At 37.0% G+C, this 12,961-nt stretch overlaps 1 protein-coding gene across 2 annotated transcripts in view; it reads left to right on the top strand.

Annotated features, from left to right (window-relative positions):
* The window catches only part of GRM7 (glutamate metabotropic receptor 7), a 919,887-nt gene that overhangs the window by 599,948 nt on the left and 306,978 nt on the right, over positions 1–12,961 (top strand). Inside the window, exon 6 of one of the 2 annotated variants that reach the window (XM_024124144.1) lies at positions 11,715–11,915. The exons of the other annotated variant lie outside the window; for it this stretch is intronic. Within the exon in view, the coding sequence (XP_023979912.1) occupies positions 11,715–11,915 (201 nt within the window). The remainder of the gene's footprint in view (positions 1–11,714; positions 11,916–12,961) is intronic. 2 annotated transcript variants of the gene reach the window in all.

Raw genomic sequence — 12,961 nt, 5'->3', positions numbered from 1 at the left:
AAAAAAAAAAAAAAGAATGAATTCTTTAATGATGCAAAAAAGCTGGTATTGGAGAGCATGCTGAGAGGTGGGATACTATTTCTAGATTTCACTTATTGGTGATCATTTTAACTGATTAAGGATCAGTTCTCGACTTCGATCCCTGCAACCCCAAGCATTTCTTGCTTTCTCACCTCAGTTTTTTTCCTTTCCTTTCAGGATGAAATCCAGTATGTCTGAAGATGATTTTTCTACAGGCTGTGCTTCAGTCTTAGGTTAATTATATTTCTATTCTTAGCACTTTGAATCAATATTCTCGTTCAGAATTTTGAAAACATTACCTAGCTTTTAATTTATCAAAAGAGGAAGATTATAAAGTCAGACCTTATTTCATGCTTACTTGATTGCGTTGTATGAACTTGGAATGTTTTCCCAGTCAATTCAAGCCAGGATGGTCATCTTTCCAAATAACGTGATGCCGTTTCTCAGACATTTGAGAATTAAATCTCCATATCGGTATGGATCGTAGATCGCATAAATATAAATAATGCAAGCTACCATATTTTCAAAGGTGGATAAAATAAGGGTCATTGAGCAAGTCTGCCCGAAATCAAGTCAAATCACGAAATACCTGGTTTTTAGCACAGCTAGGTGGGTACCCACTGCTGTCACGGTGCTTCAGTACAAATGCTGTTCCTCTCCGTTTGTCATTAGGCAAACTTATCTTCTGTTTGCCGAGGTTTCCTTATCCATAAAATTCCACAATTATAGTGAAATCTTGACCTATAAACATAGAATTGTTGTGTGAATTAAATTAGGGAATTCTTAGGACAATGCCTGCTACACACAGTAGGAGTTCAATCCTTGTTAGATATTATCATGTGACAAATTTTCCCCAGGGAATTCTGCAAATGAAGTTCTTCAGTGCCCATCCTCGTGCTTTGCTGAGCGCACAAGCAATCCTTGACGCATGGCTATTTAAACTTCAGTTATTCAACCGTAAAGTATTTGGTAGATTTCAAGGGCTGTTCCTTCCAGCACTCGGAGCCAGCAGCACACAGACTATCTTGCAGACTTGTCCTTGCACTCGATGTCTTTGGTACCCAAGATCCGCATCCTCCACGTCAGCATCCGGCATCCTTCTCTTGCGAAGCCCGCCTCTGGGACCAACCCTGTCAGTTCCTAGACACGCAGGTTCAGTCTCCCACAGCGACTACCGCGTGTATGTTCTGCCATCTTTTGCTTCACGTATTTTGAAGCTATGTTGTTAAGAGTGTAGACAGTTAGCATTTTCCCATCTTTCTGGTGAATTAGCTCATCTCTGGGTCATTTAGGGCTATCTTCCAAGCTGTTCCCCCTTAGTCTTTTATATATCTCTGTTTCATACTCAGCCCATTTGTTAATAACGAAACAATTATATCAGGCTGGTTACTATCTCGGGCTCTGTTTGAATTGCACGCACCACAGAGGGCTCAATGCTGCATATTTTTAAATGTGCCGTTATATTCCTGGGTGGTTGGCAAAGCATTGTGTTTTTATGGTAATATCAGAATTGGTTTATAACATTTGGGCGAGCCTTACCTTTTTATTCATGCATTCAACATTTATTAAACACATTCCATGCTCTAGGCCTCAGCTAGATGAGAAACACACACAAGGACCCTTCCTGGCCGTCAGCTTGCTTATAACCCAGTAAAGGAGGAGAATTCAAGCGTTTTTTTCTAGGGTTATATCATTATACATTCTGAATATCATCGTGGGGGACATTACTCGTGTGGGTATAGTTTTTCTCTGATTTCAGAACTTTTACGGCAGCCATGATCCAGTTTAATAAGAGTAAAGCTGGTACCAATTCTGGGCTTTAAGTACATCCCTGCAGAGGTTGCTCTATGAAGTGGGTTATATAGGAACCGCTGGCAAAATCACAGGGCTCAGTCAGTGTGGGAGAGCCTGGCGTCTTCCTTCAAGATGTTCACAAGCTGAAGGCTGATGGACTCAGAGGCACATCCTTCTTGTGGAGCCCTCACTTCTCATCACACCCTTATAGCTCTGTGGACATGACAGATTAGTCAGACCCGTGAAGCTGTCTTTCAGCTGCAGTTTCAGACCATTTACCCACTTCGCCAAGCTGGTAAAACAAGGCCTGAAGCAAAGTTTCGCTGACAATTCGATCATAACCCTGTCATTCGTGGGTGTCTCCACACACCCGTTTCTTCTTTAATTTAATTGCTCACCTTTGCTTGTCTCTCTTCTCATCCACTAGTAGACCAGCCGATGTTGAAAAAAGATCCTGAAATGAGGAAATAGTAAAAGATTTCACGAGACCAGCTCTGAAAGGAAAAGGACTCTGGCTCCTGGCTTAGCTGGAGCCAAGTCTGAGGATCAACATGCCTTTCTTTTTTTAAAATTTTTATTTCAGATTGGACGAGAGTTGATTTACAATGTGGTGTGAGTTTCAGGTGTACAGCAGAGTGATTCAGTGATACATATACATGTATCGATTCTTTTTCAGATTCTTTTCCCATTTAGGTTGTTACATAATATTGAGCAGAGTTCCCTGTGCTGTACAGAAGGTCCTTGTTGGTTATCTGTTTTATATACAGTTGTGTTTATAGGCATGCCTTTCTTTCTTTTTTTTTTTTTTTGCAGTACGCGGGCCTCTCACCGCTGCGACCTCTCCCGTTGCGGAGCACAGGCTCCGGACGCGCAGGCTCAGCGGCCATGGCTCACGGGCCCAGCCGCTCCACGGCACGTGGGATCCTCCCGGACCGGGGCACGAACCCGCGTCCCCTGCATCGGCAGGCGGACTCGCAACCACTGCGCCACCAGGGAAGCCCGCTAGGCACTCTTTAATACCTTTGCTAGAGTAGCTTTTGAGTCTGTAACATAGTACTCGCTGTGTTCACTGCAGAACATGAGCATGTTAATGGTTCAATTACAGTCACATTTTTGTCATCGAAGGAGGATCAGTTGTTTTGCTGCTGCCGTTGTTGTTCCTCTGCCAGCCCTTTGGCAGTTTCTCTGGGCATTAACTTTTCCACCCAAGGAGAGGTCAGGGAAGACTATGATGGTGTTTGTCAGAACGATCCATTTCCTCCTTGCAGGAAACACAAGCAAAACCTTCAAGTGGGGGGTAAGAGGATGTAAAAATCATGGCTAGCATGAACTTTGAGATTATTTGTGGCTCTAAACTCAAGTTGAAAATGGAAAGAAACAAAGGGGAAAACTCCAGGTTCATCGCTTTTCCAGATGTGGACAGAACAATTTAGCGAATGGTCTATAAAGTATAGTGAAGTAACAGAGGGATGGGGAATGGTACCCAGGAAAGCGTTGTGAGGGTTTAACATGAAACCATGAAAAGTGCTTCGCGCGGAGCCTCGTGCCCAGGAAGAACACAATAAGCGCAGGCTGCCTGTAGTACTGTGCCAGGGGCGCCCATCGTTCTCTTCACGAGTTGCTAGGCTCATTTAGCCTCACCTCCAAATAGAGGCACAGCAGCAGTGAAGGCGTTTTGTCTCAATCCAGAACTTCTGACTTTCCTTCAATTCGTATTTCTTGCTATGGGTTGTTAACCCCAGATTCTATGAATGGGGTCACTGTTTAAAAAAAAAACCAAAAAACAAATTTGCATAAAACAGAATCTTATTTTACCATTGACATTCATCTTAAAAGAGAAAAGTATACCCATGAGAGGAAAAAAATGTTATCCAGTAAACCAAGTTATTTGTTTATTTATTATTATTTTTTTAAATAAAGTATGGAAGGGACTGCAGTAGCATTTTAATAAGGCTTACCTGGTGAACTGTAGCGTTTTTAGAGCCCTGCAACATTTTTTAGTGCTCCAGGATATCCACCGTGCTTTCCTTGCATCCTTTTTACGCAGAATCTAGCAGTTCTGTCAGCACCTGTATATGCCCTGACTCTAGTTTCAGAGCTCCTGTGACATATTCTTTTCCTGTTTTTATTAGTGTGTTGATCATTTGCAGTATACCCAAGCATTAGTATTTTAGTTAATTATATACAGTACTACTCAGGACTTTAGCCTCAAGAGATTTTTAAGTTTGTGACTTTACATTCAATAAAATATATTTGTGTAATACAGCATTTAAAAGCACAGTCAGCACGAGCATATATAACTTCCAAGAGGTCCTCCCGATGCAAATAACTGCAATTAATATGTGAAATCAAAATACAAATTATAATTTATCACTCCCATAGAAACATATGGTAAACATTGGGCCAGTTGTTCAAATCTACAGGACGGTGTTGGTAGGTATTTTAGTTCGCACTAGCAAATATCTTTGGTTTGTTTCCTGCCTATGCCCAACCTCCTCTTTCTTTTGGTTTTCGTATTGCAATGGGATTGTTTATATTAATAATTTCAGATCCATAATTTCTTACGTTTTCTGTGCCATTTTTTTCTCCCTGATAGTTTGCTCATGCATATTAACTAAGACATATATTCTGAGAAAGCAGTATGTTAAAATGGGCAAAATAAGCAGATCTTTCAAAGAGAGAAGACTTCACCAGCAGAATGAACACTAGAAATTCTGGTCGTGAGAGGGTTTGTAGATTATTCCTGTGTAGTGCAGCTGAAAATTTATTCAATATAAGCTTAAAGGAGTGTGCATTTTGAAGATAAATACTGAACTATTTGGGTAAAAATAACATTACATCAGAAAATCGGGAGACTTTAAAAGGAAAGCTTCTTTGCTTGCTGGAGAAATAAAAAATAATTAATGCTTCAGAGCTCTCCTTATTTTATCTAAACCTCAAACCCTTTCCTGGGAAATGTGATGAAAAGGATGAACTTCATTCAAGAAAAGAATTTAACAACATCTCAGTTCATCAGAAAGCCTGAAAGAAAGAGCTGTTAACAGAGAATTGATTGAAAATGCTTTCTTGTTTTCTATTTCAATCTACATTGTTAAAAATGTTTCTTAAAACTACCCTTTTTTTCTCACTTTTGGGGGGAAGAAGGTGTACTTACGCTAGTCCCTTGAGATGTTATAAAATGGTACATGAATAAGAAGTGTAGTGTTCATGTAAACCTGGAAAACATTGAGTATCAAGCTGTAGTTAAATGTATAAGCCATTGAGTATGTCACTTGGAAAAAAAAAAGTAGGGTAATTCTAGGCTTGGCTAACTCACAGCTCGATTGTATTTTCACATCCTTGCCACATTTTTATTCTGCTGTTATTCGTATGCTGGGTAATTGCCTGAGGACTGCAAAATGACTAGAGTAAATGCAGTGTGTGTGTGTGTGTGTGTGTGTGTGTGTGTGTGTGTGTATTGGGGGTGTGTGATTGTTTTGATGCAGTTGAGTTCATCTCTAAGAGCAAATAAACTTTCTCAGGAGTTCCCCAATAAACTTTTTCTGAAAATTTTTATTGAAATATAGTTGATTTGCAATGTTATGTTAGTTTCAGGTGTACAGCAAAGTGATTCAGTTACACACACACATAAACACACAAACACACACACACACATATGCATTCGTTTTTAGGTTCTTTTCCATTATAGGTTATTACACGATACTGAGAGTAGTTCCCTGTGCTATACAGTAGGTCCTTGTTGTTTATCTATTTTATATACAGTAGTGTGTATTTGTTAATCGCAAACTCCTGTTGATTTGCAATGTTATGTTAGTTTCAGGTGTACAGCAAAGTGATTCAGTTACACACACACATAAACACACAAACACACACACACACATATGCATTCGTTTTTAGGTTCTTTTCCATTATAGGTTATTACACGATACTGAGAGTAGTTCCCTGTGCTATACAGTAGGTCCTTGTTTATCTATTTTATATACAGTAGTGTGTATTTGTTAATCCCAAACTCCTAATTTATCTCTCCCCTGCCCTTTCCCCTTTGGTAACCATAAGTTTGTTTTCTAGGTCTGTGGGTTTAATCAGCCCTTGCCAAGGAGGAAACTGGATTGGCTTAGACAAATGAGGACAGACTCAGTGAGGCTCATGAGAGGTCCTGAACCCCTCACTCCTTTGGTGGCCACCGATACCTGAAGAGAAGCAGATTTCAGTTAGGGGAGGAGGGGAGGGGTGCTAGATGAGTAACCAGAGTCTCTGACCTTGGCTCGCAGTTGCATCTGCCACAGTAGGGGAAATACAGTTAGCCTTTTTTGTTGTTGTTGTTAACTTGCCAGTTCTGATCTTCTTGATGTAAGGCTACATTTTTCAAGTCCTGGTAACCCCAAAGACAAACGTACCTGTGTTTCTCAGAGCCCTTAATAAGCTAACATACCTGATGACTCTTCAAGAGAGGGGTAAAACCTATAATGTTTCAAACATAATGAAATATGTCATTATTTAAAATACTGCGATTATTTTCCAAGGTATTCTTTCTGAGATGAATGTCTTTATGAATGCAGGCTAGAAACTGCTCTCCTGAATTACTAGTCTGAACCCGTTTCATAGTATATATTTTAGAATGGTCATAGTGCCATTCAAGATTGCCCTTTTAAGTACTCTAAAAAATAAGAGAAATTTGTAAAGTAGCAGGTTATAAAATTATTAGAAAATGAATTGCCTTATAATGTAAGTATAGTAAAATGTTAATGTAAGAATCTAGTTGGTGAGGTCACTGTAAAATTCTTTCAACCTTCCTCTGTATTTAAAATTTTTTGTGATAGCAAGTTGAAAAATAATAAAACAACCACAACAAAACAAAGAATAGCTTTTATGTATGCAACCAAAACCCAGAGGAAATACTTAGCAAAGAAAACCATATTTATAATAGCAAAACTAAGTAAAATACCAAGGCTGACTTTCCATGAAACACTCAAAACCTATGTGAGAAAAAATTTTACAACACTATTGAAGGAAGCAAAAGTAGCCTTGAACAAATGAAAAGACACACGTGGGAATCCTCACCTTTGTAAAAATTTCTGTTCTGGCTAAGTTGATTTATAAATACAGCATAAACTCAACATCAAGTATTTTTTTTTCTTAAGATAGATTAGTAGTTAATAAAGCTCATTTGAGTAAATAAACAAAAATCAACATAAAATTTGCAAAAGAAAGAACAATTTTGGTGAGAGAGGGGCTAACTCTACCAGTTATTAAAATGTTATAAAGAGTTTATAATTGAAGCTGTACTGTTGGCCCATGAATAGACAAACCAAACAGTGAAACAAATTTCAAAAATCCAGAAATAGATCTAATTATGCATGGAAAACTTAATATATAATAAAGGAAGCACTTCAAATCAGTGAGAAAAATGAACTGGCATATAACTAGGAAGCTATATGGAAAAAGCTAAAATTTTGATTCTTCATACTGCATACCAGAATGTATTCCAAGTGGATGAAATATCTAAGTTTACAAAATAAAATTATACAAGAAGAAAACACGGGTGGAATATTCTGTAGCCTGGGGTGGGAGCATTTTTTCAAACCATGATTGAAAATCCAGAAGCAATAAGAAGAAAATAAATTGATAATTTTTTTTAGAAAAACATCTTTTAATCTAATATAATTTTATTTGGAAAATACCTAAAGTGAGTAAAAGAAAAATAACAAACTAGGAAAAATATTTGCAACTTAATCTCAAAGAATTAATATGCTTAATTAATAAAAAGCTTTTAAAAGTAGAGAAGAAAATGACCAAATTTTTAAAAAAAAACAGTTTGCAGAAAAGAAATACAGTAGCTTTTAACTATAACATACCTGATGACTCTTCAAGAGAGGGGTAAAACCTATAATGTTTCAAACATAATGAAATATGTCATTATTTAAAATACTGCGATTATTTTCCAAGGTATTCTTTCTGAGATGAATGTCTTTATGAATGCAGGCTAGAAACTGCTCTCCTGAATTACTAGTCTGAACCCGTTTCATAGTATATATTTTAGAATGGTCATAGTGCCATTCAAGATTGCCCTTTTAAGTACTCTAAAAAATAAGAGAAATTTGTAAAGTAGCAGGTTATAAAATTATTAGAAAATGAATTGCCTTATAATGTAAGTATAGTAAAATGTTAATGTAAGAATCTAGTTGGTGAGGTCACTGTAAAATTCTTTCAACCTTCCTCTGTATTTAAAATTTTTTGTGATAGCAAGTTGAAAAATAATAAAACAACCACAACAAAACAAAGAATAGCTTTTATGTATGCAACCAAAACCCAGAGGAAATACTTAGCAAAGAAAACCATATTTATAATAGCAAAACTAAGTAAAATACCAAGGCTCACTTTCCATGAAACACTCAAAACCTAAGTGAGAAAAAATTTTACAACACTATTGAAGGAAGCAAAAGTAGCCTTGAACAAATGAAAAGACACACGTGGGAATCCTCACCTTTGTAAAAATTTCTGTTCTGGCTAAGTTGATTTATAAATACAGCATAAACTCAACATCAAGTATTTTTTTTTCTTAAGATAGATTAGTAGTTAATAAAGCTCATTTGAGTAAATAAACAAAAATCAACATAAAATTTGCAAAAGAAAGAACAATTTACAAGACACACGTGGGAGTCCTCACCTTTGTAGAGATTTCTGTTCTGGCTAAGTTGCTTTATAAGTACAGCAGACACTCAACATCAAGTATTTTTTTTTCTTAAGATAGATTAGTAGTTAATAAAGCTCATTTGAGTAAATAAACAAAAATCAACATAAAATTTGCAAAAGAAAGAACAATTTTGGTGAGAGAGGGGCTAACTCTACCAGTTATTAAAATGTTATAAAGAGTTTATAATTGAAGCTGTACTGTTGGCCCATGAATAGACAAACCAAACAGTGAAACAAATTTCAAAAATCCAGAAATAGATCTAATTATGCATGGAAAACTTAATATATAATAAAGGAAGCACTTCAAATCAGTGAGAAAAATGAACTGGCATATAACTAGGAAGCTATATGGAAAAAGCTAAAATTTTGATTCTTCATACTGCATACCAGAATGTATTCCAAGTGGATGAAATATCTAAGTTTACAAAATAAAATTATACAAGAAGAAAACACGGGTGGAATATTCTGTAGCCTGGGGTGGGAGCATTTTTTCAAACCATGATTGAAAATCCAGAAGCAATAAGAAGAAAATAAATTGATAATTTTTTTTAGAAAAACATCTTTTAATCTAATATAATTTTATTTGGAAAATACCTAAAGTGAGTAAAAGAAAAATAACAAACTAGGAAAAATATTTGCAACTTAATCTCAAAGAATTAATATGCTTAATTAATAAAAAGCTTTTAAAAGTAGAGAAGAAAATGACCAAATATTTAAAAAAAAACAGTTTGCAGAAAAGAAATACAGTAGCTTTTAACTACATGCAAAGATGTTCAACCTTCCCTATAGTAAGAAAAATGCAAATAAAAATAGTCTGTGGTAGCTTTTCTCACCTAGCTGGCTGACGGAAATCCAAGTTTGAGGACATACTTGGTTGTCAAAGTTGTTGGGAAATGAACACTCTCTCTCTTTGCTGGTGGGAGAACAAAATGGTACAAACCCATTAGAGGGGAATTGGCCAATATTTAGCAAAAACACATACGAATTGACTCTTGAACAAAGCAATCCCTTTTCTCAGAATAAATCACCAAAATATTCCGGTAAGAATTGAAAAACACATATATGCCAAGGCTGCTCATTACACTACATTTTTAGACTGTTGGTTAGACATTTATTCTAAGAATGTTATTTGTGTATTACGGAATCAAGCAAATAAATAGTTATAATGGTGTCATTAAGAACCAGGATTTTCCTCATGAAAAAAAAAAATCAGGTAGAGGTGTAGGACTGTCGAGTTAAGTAAAAATCCTATAGTCCAGAATTTGAATTCAAAGTAGCAGTATGGATTCATGATGGATTTTATCTTTTTCAAAAAAGATTCCTGCTCCAGACACACTGAAAAGGCCTAGACCCAATGAAGAGCAGTGAGCACCAGGTTGATTGGTACTGGAGTGAGATACATACAAAACAAAGAACTGTCTGCCATTTGAGATATTAATGTGTGCTCTGAAAGGGAAAAAATATGAATTCAAGTAATTTGGGGAAATTCTGAACTTCCTTCTTGGAAATTATACTTTATGTTATATTAAATACTCTGAAACAGTCTCTCAGTAAAGAAACCTAATTACGTTTAACACAGTGGCTATCGAGAACACTTTGTTTTGCAGGAGAAGGGACAGGGGTTGTAGAATCCCTACTGTTTCTTTCCTACACAAATGTGTCATAGAAAACAATCTGGGAAATATTGCTGCGAAAGTGAAATTCAGTCTGTGGTTAATTATTTGTCATAGAGGGACAAGAGGTCTAAAGAGAGTTCCTGGTATTACCATGTACTTAGTGAATGCCTAACTTAATACAAGTATTGTTTAGAATCTACCAGATATTAAATGCTGTGTTCAGTGCTGAGGATATAAGGAAAAAAAAAAAAGAAAAGGAAAGTCTAGTAGAGCATTAAAATATAGTGATATTATTAATTTTATAATAAAGATTTGAAATGTTTTTTGAAAATCTTTAATTCTGATCCAGAAGCTAAGTGTTAGCAACCACTGGATTGTGCCACGGGGACAGAATTAAGTTTTGATGGGCAAAAGCAAGGAGGGATATTTCTGGCAAAACAAGGGGCATGACCGAAGATAATTAACGTTAGAGCTGATAAATTCTAGGAAAAGGGTGAGGTAGGGCCCATGAAGTGAGAGAAATGTTGGTTTCGGGTTCTGATAAACCTTGAGCTGTCATCTTGTCTTCCTGTACATGACCTTCGGAAGGTGATTTAATTTCTGTAAGGCTCGGCTTTCCCATCTGTATAATGAGGACTAATAATATTTAACTGACAAAGTGAGGATGAAATAAAAATCATGTATATAAGGCTTCCAAGACAGTGGAGGACACTTCATCACTGCCAGTTCTTACTGTTGTTAGGCAGATAGGAACAAAATGATGAACACCCTCTGTTGTCAGGGGAAAGGGTTTGGATTTCATTTTGTGGGCAGTGGAGAACCACTGAAGAATTCTGAGCACGGGGGTGAAGTGATTAGCTCTGTGGTTTGGAAAAATGAACGTGGAGGAATCACTAGATGAAGAGAGACAACTAGCATTGTGTCCTGATGGGAGATGAGAAAAGCATAAATAGGGCATTGGTAGTGTGGCCCAAACTGTTCACTGTTTCAGTTGAGGTTTTGGCTATTCATTAGATATATGTATGTGGGAGGGTGGAGTAAGAGACAGTAAAGAATGAAAAAATGACATCAGGGTTTCCAACCTGAGCATCAGAGTTGCCAGTAATACGCACAATTGAGACAGGCAACCCAGGAAGTAGAGCAGGTATATAGAAGAAGGTAATGAGTTCAGGGGTGGTATTTCATTAGTTTTCTCTCATTTTCTTTTGGCCTGTCACCTTTCTAGACTAAGTGAGCTTTGAAGATTTGCGCGTGGCAGCCCAGCTTCTAATCGCAGCAATCCCTTGGTTTTATGGGGCCACTATGTTTTCAATAGTGTGTTGTCTTTTTACAAGGGCTTTTATTGTGATCCTTTGAAGTGCTGCTTCTGAAATTTATCTAATACATCAGAAAGGTTAGTGTAATGTGCTCCAAAGTCAAATACCAAAAACTATCAAAGCAACCGAACATGGTAGCCAAACATGGATGTGTGGCTTGTGCGACTGTACTCCTCAAAGCATTGTTTTCTTTAAGCATATTTGAAAGTAAATGCAAATTGAGACATTCTACTCAACACCAATGTTTGTGTGTGTTTCTTGTTTTAATGTGCAGGACAGGAGAGAATTGGAAAAGATTCCAACTATGAGCAGGAGGGTAAAGTTCAGTTCGTGATTGACGCAGTGTACGCAATGGCTCATGCCCTTCATCACATGAACAAGGATCTCTGTGCTGACTACCGGGGTGTCTGTCCAGAGATGGAGCAAGCTGGGGGCAAGAAGTTGTTGAAGTATATCCGCAATGTGAATTTTAATGGTGAGTCTCCATGTTTTCTTTTTTCAGGCTGACATGGGGCCTTTACGTTGTAGAAAAGAACATCTAGAGAATGCCACACAGCCCTAGTATGTCTAAAATACTATACATAAAAATGACAATTGCTCGTAACGACAACATTGAAGCACTGAAAGATAACAGTTACAATACTTCCTGAATCCGAGAAGTCAAATTATGCCCAGTATGGTGTTAATGTCCTTGTATACATCGAAATTCTAATATTGTGACATATGGTAAACGAGATAACCAGAATATCCAATGATGTAACTTTGGGTGATACAGAACTTGGTGATATCCAAGTCTTTTGGCAATGCAGCAACCTATTCATACTCATCCGGTATTTGTCCACACAGATATTTCAAAATTCCAGTTTCTTGGTCAAGTGATATGTTTTGCTTGAGTTCATTAAATATATTTAGATGTCTCTATTCCAGTCCCTTTTGGAATCCTAAGTGTTGACATTATGTGTTTCATAAGTTAAGTAGTCGGACTGCAATTTACTCTTGAGTATGTGGATTATAGCATTTCAAATTATTGAATCAATTATATGAATGAGTAGTGAGTGAGCAAATGAATAAATAAATTTGGGGGGGGGGTTATGGTTTGCCATCTCTTTCTTAAAATAGAAGGACTTTTGCCAAGTTTTTTCTTGGTGAATGTAAGCAGGAATGGGAGGGGATAAGAGGAAAAGGAAGGGACACTTGCTCCAGGTACTCAAGTTAATGGAAGTAATGGTTGTAACTTTCCACACCAACCACATGTCACATTACACATTTATTTCTCAAAGAATAAAACTTGGGCAGAAAGTAATTGGTTACCTAAAATACATGGGTAGAGATGAGTGGGAAATATAGCAGGAGATTTATTTTGGGAATTGGCTGACCCTGTTACAGAGACTGACATGCCCCATGATCTGCCATCTATAAGCTGGAGAACCATAGAAGCAGCGGTGTAATTCAGTCCAGGTGTACAGGCCTTGGGATCAGAGGGTTGGTGGTGTAAGTCTTTTTTTTTTTTTTTTTTTTTTT

The sequence above is a fragment of the Physeter macrocephalus genome, chromosome 18 (assembly GCF_002837175.3).
Source record: "Physeter macrocephalus isolate SW-GA chromosome 18, ASM283717v5, whole genome shotgun sequence".
NCBI lineage: Eukaryota > Metazoa > Chordata > Mammalia > Artiodactyla > Physeteridae > Physeter > Physeter macrocephalus.
The sequence above is the reverse complement of the archived record's forward strand: the minus strand, read 5'-3'. Positions and strand labels throughout refer to the sequence as shown.